At 40.1% G+C, this 12,916-nt stretch overlaps 1 protein-coding gene across 1 annotated transcript in view; it reads left to right on the top strand.

Annotated features, from left to right (window-relative positions):
• The window catches only part of SDK1 (sidekick cell adhesion molecule 1), a 364,412-nt gene that overhangs the window by 209,685 nt on the left and 141,811 nt on the right, over positions 1-12,916 (top strand). Inside the window, exons 7-8 of the mRNA XM_031606919.2 lie at positions 4,497-4,608; positions 5,565-5,755. Of these exons, the coding sequence (XP_031462779.2) occupies positions 4,497-4,608; positions 5,565-5,755 (303 nt within the window). The remainder of the gene's footprint in view (positions 1-4,496; positions 4,609-5,564; positions 5,756-12,916) is intronic.

Genomic DNA, 12,916 nt, shown 5'->3' with positions numbered 1-12,916 from the left:
GGGACCTATAAGCAATTTAATCTCACAGGCTTAAAAATAAGACTTGCTATTTTTCTCAAGTCTGATCTCAAGCTATTACTTCTTTTCAAGAGATAAACGCTTCCTCTCACCTTTTATTAGGGCTGGTTGGCACAGTGTCTGTCTGAGAGGTATTTGAGCATCCATGAAGTATTGCTCTTAATATTCTGCACTGCAAAAACAGATGTAGATAAACTTTGCATACCATAATGTAAGACCTGGGGAAGAAGCTCATGTTTATACATTTCTAAAGGGAAAAGCACATTTTGTATTTTTGTGTTTTGTCATATGGCCTGAGTCAGATTTCATCTCTGTTGGGAAAATTAAACATTCAAGTGACTTTGACAAAGTCTGTGATGTTTATAAACTGTAAATTAAAATATTTAAAATTTCTTGTACTCAATATGACTATGTATGTAGGGAGATAAAAACACTGGTTGTGTCTTTCTAGAGATCATAGGGCAGTCTGCATAATTACAATACTTAAATAGCAGAGAGTAAAATCCTACAATTCATCATTATTAAAAGAAAAACAGAAGTCAGTGTTACAGACCACTTGGGACTGGTTTTGCTGTCAGTCAGATGGGAGTTAAAAAGTGGAAGTTCACTGTGGTCCATGATCAGAGTTGTGCAGTCACACACAGGCACTGGTGATAAAAACAAACAGATGATGCAAGAGGCCATCACCCTTTTTTCTTTCTTCCTTTAACATGTATCTGCTTTCTGCAGAATTTCTGTGCATTCTGCACAGTCTCCAGAGGAGCTCATGTATAAAGGGACCAAAAGACCCTGGATCTCCTCATTCCATTTTATGTTTTTTTATTTTTAAATTCTAACATGGAAAAATAATGCTGATGGCAGTTTGTGTTAATGTTATGGGCTGAGAATGGCAGTTGTTCAGGAACTGCTTCATGAACAGTGTGGGATCCACTGAAACAGCTCCAAGATGAACTCCCTCAAGTGTGTTATGGTAGCTGAGCATCAAAGGGTGGCTGGGGCTGTTCCCGAAAACACTTCACTTACTGGGTCCTAATAGATACCACTAATAATCACAGGGTGTCTGAGGAGTTGGTTTAGAAGCAAAGGAAAGATTGGAAATACTGTGACGGTTGACGCTAAAATAGGTACAGTATAAAATAAAGCAGAGAGACCTTCCTGAAGGAAACTGCTTGGATCGGGATGTTTGCCTGCGGCAGGCCTCTGTCCAGTCTTCTATTAAGGACTAGAATCAGATTAAGAGCACATCTCTTAAGTGATCTTCAGTGCCTTTCAGCCTTGTCTCTGCAGCTTCCTGCAAGTTCCCACAGATTTGTTATGTCTCATAGGTAGGCATCCCTTGTCTGCACTTCTGGGGTCAGTATTTTTTCCCTAATGTTGCTCTGAGGGAGAGAAGGGGTTCAGAAAGCAGATAGAAAAGGAAAATTTTTTATTTCAGAGCAGATGTGAGATGGGTGGGAATGGTGCTCCCCTGCCAGAAGATTCACCTCACTATGGCTGTATGTTCTTGCATTCATTCATACTGCTCTCATGTTTCAGTGTCTTTAATAAATATTTCCTAATAGACATGAATCTAAAAAGCTCAATCATTAAAAGCAAGGATACGTGGGAAATTGAGCAGCCTTTTAATGTCTATTGGGAACCACAGGCCAAAGTCTGATTTGCTGCATCGCATCATGGGAACCAAACCACAGCGTTAGTCCTCATTTAACGAGGATCCTGGCTGCTCTGCCATTCCAGCCTGTGAATTTCTTACAAAAAGGTGAGAGGCTAGGGTTGTGCAGCAGAAATGGTGAGTGATGGTGTAGCAGAAATGATAAGTGATTGAGCACCTGGTGGGAAGGCAGGGCCAACCCAGGGGAGCCCAGGTGTATGTAATGCACTGAGTGACCAGAAGGGGTGGGACCAGGATCTATTCCTTCCCAGACCTCATTTAAGGGTTGGCAGTGGAGGCAAGGGGCTCTTGCTGGAGATCTGTGTATGCTTGAGGTCTGCCTTCCGAGCAACTTTTTTCTTTTGTTTCTGTGTCCACAACTGCTGCATTTGGCTTATCCTCAGTTGCTGCAGCCTAGGACTTTGTCACCCCACTATTATTGCTGTGCTTTCTATCACGTTATAGCATTACAGGTGGGCAAACAGATCCCACGTTACAGCCCTATTGAGACTCTTACCACAAAGTAAGACCAAATTTCTCCTTTGGTATGTTGACCTGCCACAAAGCAGAACTGCAGGCTGTACTCTGCACAGATAACTCTGGGAATGTCCTGGTTGGGTCTTATTTGGCTGGGTTGGGCCACAGTGAGTTACTGCAACAGAATTCTTTCAGTTGCAGAGGGAAGCTTGACCTGTCTTTGAATATGAAATATTCATGCTGTTTAGATAATGCTTTGAAATGTTGGATTTTTTATATATGCTTGTTACATTGGCAGCTGACCTTTGTATGATTTCACTTAGAATCCAAGCGCTAGCTGCTTTGGTGAGCTCTTGGTATCACATCTGTTCACCCATTCAAAATTGTTATCAAAAGACTGCTTTAAATAGATTTGTTTCAGGGATGGTATGAAATGAAAATAAGCACATACTTTGTTTAGATCCTTGTTATGGTTTTTAATAAAGTCAAAGCAACCTTATGTTTTCCTGGTTGCAGGCAGAGGAAAGTGCTCTTTTATTTCCCCTGCTTATCTGCTTGTTGCACAAAGAGCCTTTCCCATGGGCTGAACTCCTAGAGGTTACAACAAAGCTGGCTTCTGTTCCTGGGTTGTTTTTACTGTGGTTGAGCATACTAAAAACATACATTCTTCAGGGGAGCTGATAAGCCGAACAAGTGGTTTTCCTCTTTTCCAGATGAAGATAAAAAATTATCATTGCCAAATTAGTAACTTGTTTGTTGCTCTTTTAGCGTTTTACTGTTGTAAACCTTCATCTTGTGCAAAAGGTAACGGTGAACAGTAATGCTGAGGTTATTCTTGTCAATAACCAGTTGCTAATCTAACTGGCATTTGGTTTATACTTTTTCAATTGCTACCTGGAAGATTCCACCACGGAGATCTTCAGAAAGCAGATTAGCTACCCGATGATATCTTATTTCCAGGAATACTGTGGAGCAGAATTAAAATCTGCTGCAATCTTGCTCATTGAGATCCCATGCAAGTTGTATATGTACGCTGTGTCAGGTTAATAGAGCATATTTATGGGAAGAAGTACACATGCATTTATCAGTTCCTTAAGCACTGCCCCTGGATTCATGAACTTATTCAGGTGTGCAGGTGGTATTCTTAACATTTCAGCTTTGTGCTGTATGCTTTCATCACTTTTAGTACGCTATTTGCTATCAATTACAAAAGAGTCAAAAGGCCAAAATTTTGTCATTCAGCAATTCAGAGATCTGCTGACCTTGTGACCTTTGAGGCCCATTACTGAAAACTTAGTCTATCTAAGAAGGGAAGCAGAATGTTGAACAGGTTTTGGCATGCTGGTTTTCGGATAAGCAAAGAATATTCTCTCATTTGCTATTATTTAGGACAATATCATGAAAGAGGACATCGGGGTTTGCCAATTTCCCGTTCTGCATACCAGCTGAAATGCGTGGGTTAGCCTCTCTTTGCAGAAGACATCTGATGAATTGGATTGGATTTGCATCAATTTAGTTTTACTTTCATTACTTTTCTCTGATTTATTTATTGGATTCCGTATCTTTAGAAATTTTTATTACTCTCTCATTCAAGCTAAAAAATAGCTAATTTTTCTCTTCCAAATGAGTTGCTTGAAGCAAAGTACCTATGAATACGTGGGTATTTTAATTCACTTACTAAATGTACATAGACAAAATTTACAAGCAGCCTTTTTACCATTTTTTAAGTGTCTGCTGACTGTTGCATAAGCTAAATTATTTACAGTACGGTGCCTCACAAAAGAGGAGCAGATTTAGGTTATTTACTTGCCTGATAAGAAAAGGGGATTGAAGTTGCTGCGATATGCTGCTTTGTTAATTTTATATTTGTTCCCCAGTGTGTAAAATCTCTTTAAAGAACTAACATGAGTACTGGCAGACTCTTTTGAAATAGCGTGGAAGTGCGAAGATTAAACAAAACATGAAACGGTCTTAAAAATATAAGTCAGCAAGTGCTTGATAAAAATAAAAAATGCTCAACAATAGCAAACCTTTAGGATGCTTAATTTATTTGCTCTCTATCTGAGAGTGGCCTCTGCACTCCATCTGGGAGTAGTTCTGTGAGTTGTGTGTGTTTTGAGTGATACCAAGCTGGGGGTATTGAAACAGTGTGTTTGTACAGTATAATGAAAGCCATCGAAAACGGTCATGCTGAAGATCTCCCTTTAATGAGGAGATTAAAATCCACGCTGAGGTTGAAGATTGGAATTCGCAGCTGTGTCACTTGACAAGATCTTTTACCTGAGGTGGTTTGGTCCTTGCTGTTTGTGGGTGTATGAGGCATTCACTGTGGCTCTCTCTGCTCACACAGGTGCCACGGACCCATCTGACACCACGGCTCCCATCATCGTCATCCCTCCGCAGAACACGAGCATTGTAGCGGGGAGCAGCGAGGTCACACTGGAATGTGTAGCCAGTGCAAGGTATTGTAAAAGCAGAAGGGTCGTGAGCAGCTGATTTTAATGCCCTTTCCTTTGCTGGGAAGAACATAGGATGTTCTTTACATTCTTTATTATTGAAGCAGAATGCAGCGTGTCCCTTGCTCTTCAGAGTAACCTTAGGAATAATCTTATTTGTCCAACATTACTGAATTAAACTTTGATTTTTTTTTTCTTGGCAAAGTAAGAATGTAGGCAGAGTCACTTTCCTACCTGTGGCTTACCAAGTAAAGACAAGAATAGTGTTGTGCCATCAGCAAACATTGTCTTACAGAAATCATTATGTTTCAGTTAAGTAATATTTCAGTTATATTGCATATTGACATGGAAGGTGATACCTTTTAAATCAACAGACTGTGCTTCCTAGTAAATAAATTAGGAAAGATCTCTTATGGAGTAATTTATTACAGATGTTCTTAGTTTACAGTGATTATTGCTCAACTGTTCATAATGCACTGAACATAGAGTTCACAGCATTTGTTTTGTGCACATGGCTGTTTCCACTGCATTCTGGAGGGAGCGAGTAGTTGAGTCTCCAGCTGATAGGAAGACCAACTGATTTACATTCTCCTCTGAGGGCAGAGATGTTCTTGATATGGTTAATATTTTCCTGGTAATTGAGTTATAATGAAAGCACTTCCCATGCAGCTGATTCGCATAACAATATTTACTTCTTTTGCTTAGAGAAATGAAATTATTAGTACTTAACTTCTATTGCTGTATCAATTAGCTGTACTTGCATAACGCCACTTGAGTAGTCTGTAGTCAAAGTGTAGAAGTTATGTATGCATTTACTTCTCAATAGCCAAAAGTCTAGAAGTTATGTATGCATTCACTTCTCAATAGCCAACGTTGGAGATAGAAGGAGCTTTATAATCCGGTATAACTGCAGACAAGTTTATTCTGTAATGTTTTATTGTATTTTTTTTTAATCTCTGTAGACCTGTTGAGAGACTAAGCATAGTGTGGAAGAGAAATGGAATGAAAATCACCAGTGGAATTAGCAGTTTTGGGAGACGCCTCACGATCACCAACCCAACCTCTGCTGATGTTGGGATGTACTTCTGCGAAGCAAAACTGACGGACAGCACAGAGGAACCAGCGAGAGCCAAAGCCTTCATTTCTCTAATGGGTAATTCTCAAGGCAGTGTGTTTTTTTAGTAAAACAGGCTCTGGGCCGAGGTATAGTAGGAAATAAGATTGGTATTTTAATATTTCACTGACCTTACATTTGAACCTTTCTTCAGAGTACGGAACAAAAAGGGTAGAAGGGGGTTGTCTTCCTAATTAATTCAGCTGTTCCTCCCCCATGAATATAAATTCATCAAATAGGTATTTTTAAACACGGTTCTGATTCTGAATCCCTTGTGAAACTATACATTTAATCAGAAGTTGGGGGAACACAGTAGTAAAATCCTTATTGGGCAGCTTCCACGTCTCGGCTTTTAGCCGCATTAAATCCTGATTAACTCCCAGCTTGCTTACATCTAGTTTTAATATGTCAAGTGCCTGTATTTCTGAAAGAAGCCTTTCAGGAGCACTGCTATGCATCGACTGTCATGAGAGGCAGTCAAGGGGCCAAGGACCTTCCTGGGCACACAGGCAGGCAGACATCTTTACTGAGGTGACAAAAAGGAGAGGGAAATAACATTAAAATCAATGCTGCGTGCTGGACTTCCAACTCCAAGAGAAGCTTTGGGCTTATTTTTATGAGGACATTTAGCCTAGTCTTGATGGAGGGATGGACCTGTTCCCACCATCACCTCTCTTGCTGGAGCAAAATTCATTTGAAAATGTAGTTATCGTGCACGTCGTGTCCTGACACAGCAGTACAAATGAGCACGCTGGGCAGAGTGCAGAGTTTTGTTTAGGATTTTCAGGATAAAGGAGACGTTTTGGAACAGTAAGCCAGAGCTGATTGTGTCAAGTCTGGCTTTTATCTAATAGTCACAGAAGCAACTGTGTGAGTGTCCTGGACAGGTTATTGCTCTGGCAGTGATACAGGTGTCGGTGTTGATCAGAATTCATGCCCATGCATTTCTGTAGAGCATTGCAGAGAGAATTCAGCACGCGATTCTGTACTCTCCTTTCGACTTCAGAAAATACAATTTTAAAGACTCTGCTGTGTGGTCTGTTTTCTGCTAAAGCAATCTGAAGTAGTTTATGCTTAATGAGAAAACAGCTCTTCCCTCTGCAAAGCTGTGCTCCGGGTTCATTTGTAGCACTGAGTCTCCGTTGTATTTATCACCTACTGGGTGAAGTTTGGTTCCAGTCCTTTTTCTTTATACTCTGTTTCTTAGAATTATTGCTTTGCAGCTTCCCTGCCCCTTAAGGAGCAGAGACAGATTTCACTGACTTATGGTTTTGGTTTAAACTCTTCTATATTCATAAGATTTTATTGTAACTAGTTTAATTTTGCTGCTGTGGTGTCAGATCCAGCCTAATGCAGTACTTAAAGCAGCCTCTCGGTTAAGGTGGAAGATTCTTAAATACAGTTACAATAAAAGCAAGCAGCAATCATTGGGGAATCATATTAAAATAGAAACAGTGCCTTTATTTAGTAGCTTATCTGCTCTCTTATTTTATAGATGTTTTATTTATTTCTTATCCAATTTTAGGGGGCTGTCAGGGAATGAAGTTATGAAAAGGCCTGTAGATAAGAACAAGCAGATGAAAGAAAGCAGAAACAAATTGGTTACCCATTACTTTTATTTCCTTCTGATGGAACAAGACACTTCAGTTGCAGGTGTTTACTCAATGTGTCAGCAAAGCCTGGAAGATTTCTTTATTTATGAGTTTCTTTCTAGTGCTGGGGAATGGATCTCTAATTCTAAACAGGAAGCCGAATCAAAGGATTAATAGTTAATGCATAACTTATATTCAGCCTTAGAGTTCCTGAATGGATCCGGCCATTGTTTAATTAATCAAGAGATGGGTTCTAGGGGACAGTACAGGCAGGATTCAAACCTAAGCATTTTTGTAGTGCATGTTGGAGCAGTACTCATAGAGGCTCAGGAATGCTCATTCATTTGCATACATAACATATTTACAGAGTGTGCACATGAATAGTGACCTGATAATGAGCTGCATTTCTTTGTAGAATAATACAGCACGGACTAAATAAGGGGTCTTGACTACAGGAAAAATGAAATTGTGGTGATAGAAGAGGTTTATTTTCAAAATGATTTGGAAAAGTCAAATAGAGACTCTCGGTGGTAATAAGAGCTTTGGTGGATCAGTAGAACAAAAAGTTTTGCTATTACAGGTAGAATAGAGTCGGCAATAAAAAGATGCATCAAAGATATCACAGATATTGATAATGCTGTACAGTAGGACTGCATGAGCAAGGAAGGCAGCCTGTGGGTCACACTGCAGTTCCCTCTGGATGTGGCAGAAAGCCTTCTGACATCTTCATATTGTTCCGGCAAAGATAAACCGAGGTGGTTCCAATCTCTGGTTTTATTAGCTGCAGTTGTTATAAATTTTTAAAGGGTAGCATGTTCCTCGGTTGGCAGAGTAACAGTTTGGGGAAGATTTGTTGCAGATTAGATAAGAGCGCATTTGTTTTATCACTAACAGTTTGAAGATTAAGGAATTTAAGGAGTCAACTTGTGAGCAAACCAATTTGAAGATTGAACTAATCTTAAATTCTTTTGCTGCTGTTCTGCAAGTTCCATTGTTGACAAATTGCAATCACCATTTTTAAATGGTTGTTCTATGGGAAGTTATGTATATTAGGAGCTCACAAGAACACAAAAACCATACTGCTGTTCAAGTCGGATGCAGTCAGAAAGTAAAATCCCACAAGAGGATTTAGGGGATGTCCAGCTTTGTCTGCGACATTCACAAGAAGTTCCCATTCTCTCAGTTCTGCCAGCAGATGTGTTCCCTGGGCTGTTACAGGATTTTAGAATGCACAGAGAGCAGCTGGCAGCAGTGGAGTTGGTTGTACCATGTAGTTTCCCAGATGTAGTAATGGTATCTTTCAAAAAGGAGTTTTTCCTGCCACAGGATTTTTCCTGTAGTTGAGAGCATGCAAAGCACAAAGCAAGAAACTAGGAGGGCCTTTCCATCTGCTTCGATTTTAACTTTATGTTCATGCAAAGAGAAATCCTGCTTCAAGGACTGTGTTACAGCCACGTGTTCCAGCACAGGCAGCCTGCCCTGCTGTCTGGAGGTACGGACTTGGTTACCTACAAGGCACTCGCAACTTTCCAGTTCCACTTCTTTATAGGATATTCAGCAAATAAATTAGTTTATGCTAATGTTAGAGAAAGGCTTCCATGTTTAGGGCTCAATTTTCCTCTTAAATATGCAGGCTTGAATTTGAGTGGTGCAGGATTTTCAGCTCTGGAGGAGCCCCTGGGGCTTTCTCTGTTCTTTCTGACTTTCATGTATGTATCTAGCATTAGGTCACACATCTCCAATGCAGCTTGAAGGGTATGTAATGGATGCTGACTGCTATCTTTTGAATGTTAAAATCAGTGACCATGTAACTCTGTGTGAGGGAAGTTAGAACAGTATCACATTTTGCAGACTCCCAGGGGTTTTGCAGAGCAGCTATCTTTCCACTGATGTCTATAATGAGGAGGAGGGGGGGGGGGGACAACAACAAAAAAAACACCCTTAAACCATCAACAACTATTAAAAGCATGCATTTATATTCAAATATTCGTTTTCCCTTTTGGCTGTACTTGACCTTTTAGTTAAGATCACTCAAACACCAATACAATATCTGAACAATGTAGTATGTGTTTCGTTCAGTCTGAGATGTGACCCCTCTCATTGCGTAGGACACTGCACTGCCAGCAGGATGAATGCAGTGTAATAGGTCCTTTCCTCTTCTAACTATTGTGATTCTATAATTTAAATCAAATGTTTGACCTGATACCAACAGGCTACTATCATTTCTAGAAATTGCTGTGTCTTGGGGCCTGTGTTTGGCATGTTATATAGTTTGGAAGATGTCATAATTTCACCACACACATTAAATTTCAACGCTTGATCATTGCCTGCAACAGTAAATGTTCAAATTTGCACTATGTGATTCAAACCAAGCCTTATAAATATGTAATTGAGTCATATATACAGACGACCAGAATACCCTTTCAGAATGCCATCTGACCCTTCCAAATATTGCTGCAGTTTTATGGCCTCTTTCTGAAAGTTGTTCACCAGGTGCTGTGTATAATGCAAATGCAGACACTGGTAGCTTGTGCTGGGCCTACAGCCCTTCAGACACACTCCTGGTGTGCAGATCATACATCTGACCCATCTAAAATATCAGGGGGCTTGATTTTGGTGCTCTGTGTCCTGTAACTGGAGCACTTTTACCTTGATTTCTTCCACAGTCAGTGTTCAGTTGAAGCCACAGACCCTCACTACCACCCAATAGAGAATGCCAGCACATTGGAGCCTGCAAAGGACCTTTTGAGCATGCATGGTGCTACCATATGGGGCATACATGTGGGTGAGGAGCACAGCTTGCATGGAGATCACTGCTCCATTTTGCTCAAAGCCCTTAAAGGTATTCCTGCATCAGTACTGCTGTGATTCTGTCTTAGCAAGACCAATGTTCCACCTATGTTAGGCTCAGGATGTTGCAGCACTGTTGTCCATATGTATTCTAGGTGATCCAGAATTTCCTTACAGATCAGTACTGTCATGCTGTCCAGCTTATCTCTAATTCTGGGCAGCTTCAGTTCACTAAAATTCGGTACATTGTGAAGTTGCTTCTTGGAAGCATTTTTGCGTCTGTGCTCATCACCCTGAAGTAACATCTGACCACCCTGTGTGCAGTTCTTGCCTTGGTCTTTAGCTCTCTTTCACCAGCATTTGGCCAAGCTTCCAGCTGCTGGAATGGCTGGGAGAGTTGAGTTCAGTAGGCTTTACTGTGAAGGAAAACTTGGATCCGGTCTTGAAGAAGACTGGAAGTCGCATCTATTGACAGACCTGTGCTCTGAAAGTCCTCTGGGAATTGTCTGTGGCCTTTAGATTGCATTTTTCTGCTGCTCCTGCCCTTCTTCTGCCTTGTTTGCTTCAATTTCCTCCTGCTTCTTCCAAAAAAAGCTGATGTAAACCTTCCTTTTATAACATTACAGTCTTGTTTGCTAAGTGTCATTTCGCAGTGGCTTGAGGTTCTTTGTCAGGCAATTCATTGCTTGACAAGCTCAAGTAAGCATGTCTTAATACAGTAAGTTTCTCTGAGGGTAGCATAAGAGCCGGAATGGGATTTTAAGGAAGGAGCACAGATTGCAGGATAAGATTTTGGGAGAGACACTGGGAAAACAGACTGTGTAAATATGCCAAGGACCTGTGCAACAGTAGTTCCTGAGCAGTGGTCGTGGAGTTACGAGTGTCTTTGAGGTCACGTTAAGTTGCTTTGCAGCTGAACTGCAGGCCCATGCTGGAGATAAATCTTCCAATTTATTACTGGTGCATGAATATATTGCTGATCTAGGAGAAAGTTTGCGAGCTGGCAGCTGAAGGTTGCCAGGTTTAAAAACTGACCTTAAGATCAGAGGGCCGTATAGGAAGGGAAGGCATGAGAGGTGCATTCGCTAATTCCCTAAAAGGAGCAAAATACTGACAGGAGGCATCTGTAGAAGCCCAGAGCTACAAGTGAATGTCTAGGGGTTAGGGGTACAGGTCTGGGTGCTGTTTTACTCCCTTGGGTGCTGGTTTGGCCACCTGTCACCCGTCTCCCCTCACATTCAGATTAAATTGACGTAGAGGGAAATATTCAAGTTTTATTTTAAGAGAGAGAGACAGATGGATGTGGGTATCTGTGTATCCATAGGCACAGACAAGTAAGGAGACCGGAAGCTTGAAGATCAAAAAGATGAAATTCCTAAACATGGGATTCAAGGAGAACATCAGACAAGGCTTGAAGGATGTCTGATATCTTTTCTCAAGTCCTAACTCGGAGTTAGAATGCACTTAGATGCATTGCAGAGGGCTCAGCAGTGTGGATGATCAAACATGTCAAACTGCATGCCATCAGTGAATTTCAATTAAACGTTCGGCTTTCCAATTTGTTGTTTAGATTAATGCATGAGATCATGTGCAATAAATCACTACTTATTATGTATGTTTATTAATAGCTTTATATTTAGGCAGGGAGGATCAATAATGTTAACACGTGTGTATTATTAGAATATCATAAATCATGCAGCTCATTTTATTGGTTTTCCTGGATAAATGAATATTCAGGCTATTTTGCAACCTCACCTCCTCCCCGTAAGATTTTGAAAACGTATTGATTGACTTTATTTGGAATGAATACAGAGCTGTAATATCCAGTGGTGCCCAAAAGAGGCCCTGATTCTGTACACTCAAGCAAGTATTTTATTGCAGTTAGCGGGAAGGAGTGCATTGCAGTGCTGGTGTTAATGATGTGTACCTACCTGCTGCTGTTCTGATCTGCTAGATGAGGGTGGCAACACATGCTGTACAGATATCAAGAGAGATACGGGAGATCTGTGGGATAAATTAATACAGTGTTGTTTTAATTTATGAAAATAGTGATGTTCTATCAGTAATACAATCTGCACATATGATTGGGGAATAGATTTGAGACAAGATCAGCTCAGATTCATTGTCACTTGCTGTATTCTTTCAAACATCCTTGAATTCCTTAAATTGAAAATGCAATATCATCTTCTTACATGCTACTTCTATTGTCTTTTCTGTGTTATCAAATACTTAGCAGTGAGTTTTTCTATGCTACAATAGAACTCTAGTTATAATCAAATAAAATGATTCTACAAACAGTACTTGGATGATAATTACATCAAGTAGACTATGACAGTTTTTAGTTACCATGATTATTACTGCAACCTTAATGCCTATGGGACTTGGACAAGATGCTCTTCAATTTTATGCCGCAGAGAAGAAAGAGTAACATGATGGTATACTGTACCATTTCAGGAATCTTGTCTTTGTTTAATTAAATGTCTAATATCTTTTCTTAAGTCCTGATAATAAAGTGTGGACTTTTATGATTATTGCTATAACTTCAATTAAAGCATTAAATCTGTTTGCTTTCAAGAAATAAAACAGTTGAGAAGAATTTTTTTAATTATACAGCGCTTATCCTGTGATGTTGGCTCTCTGACATGCCATGACACTTTATTTGATATGCTTCATGCCTTCATGAGGTGGAATTCAGTTTAGATACTGAAGCAAACTATCCAATAAAATGGTATGTTGTAAATATAAACCTTTATAAACCTCTTGGGAAGGCCTTTCTGAACGAAGAATTAAAATGTTCCATGATTCAGACCTATAAAAT

The sequence above is a fragment of the Phasianus colchicus genome, chromosome 16 (genome assembly GCF_987193195.1).
Source record: "Phasianus colchicus chromosome 16, bPhaCol1.hap1.1, whole genome shotgun sequence".
NCBI lineage: Eukaryota > Metazoa > Chordata > Aves > Galliformes > Phasianidae > Phasianus > Phasianus colchicus.
The sequence above is the reverse complement of the archived record's forward strand: the minus strand, read 5'-3'. Positions and strand labels throughout refer to the sequence as shown.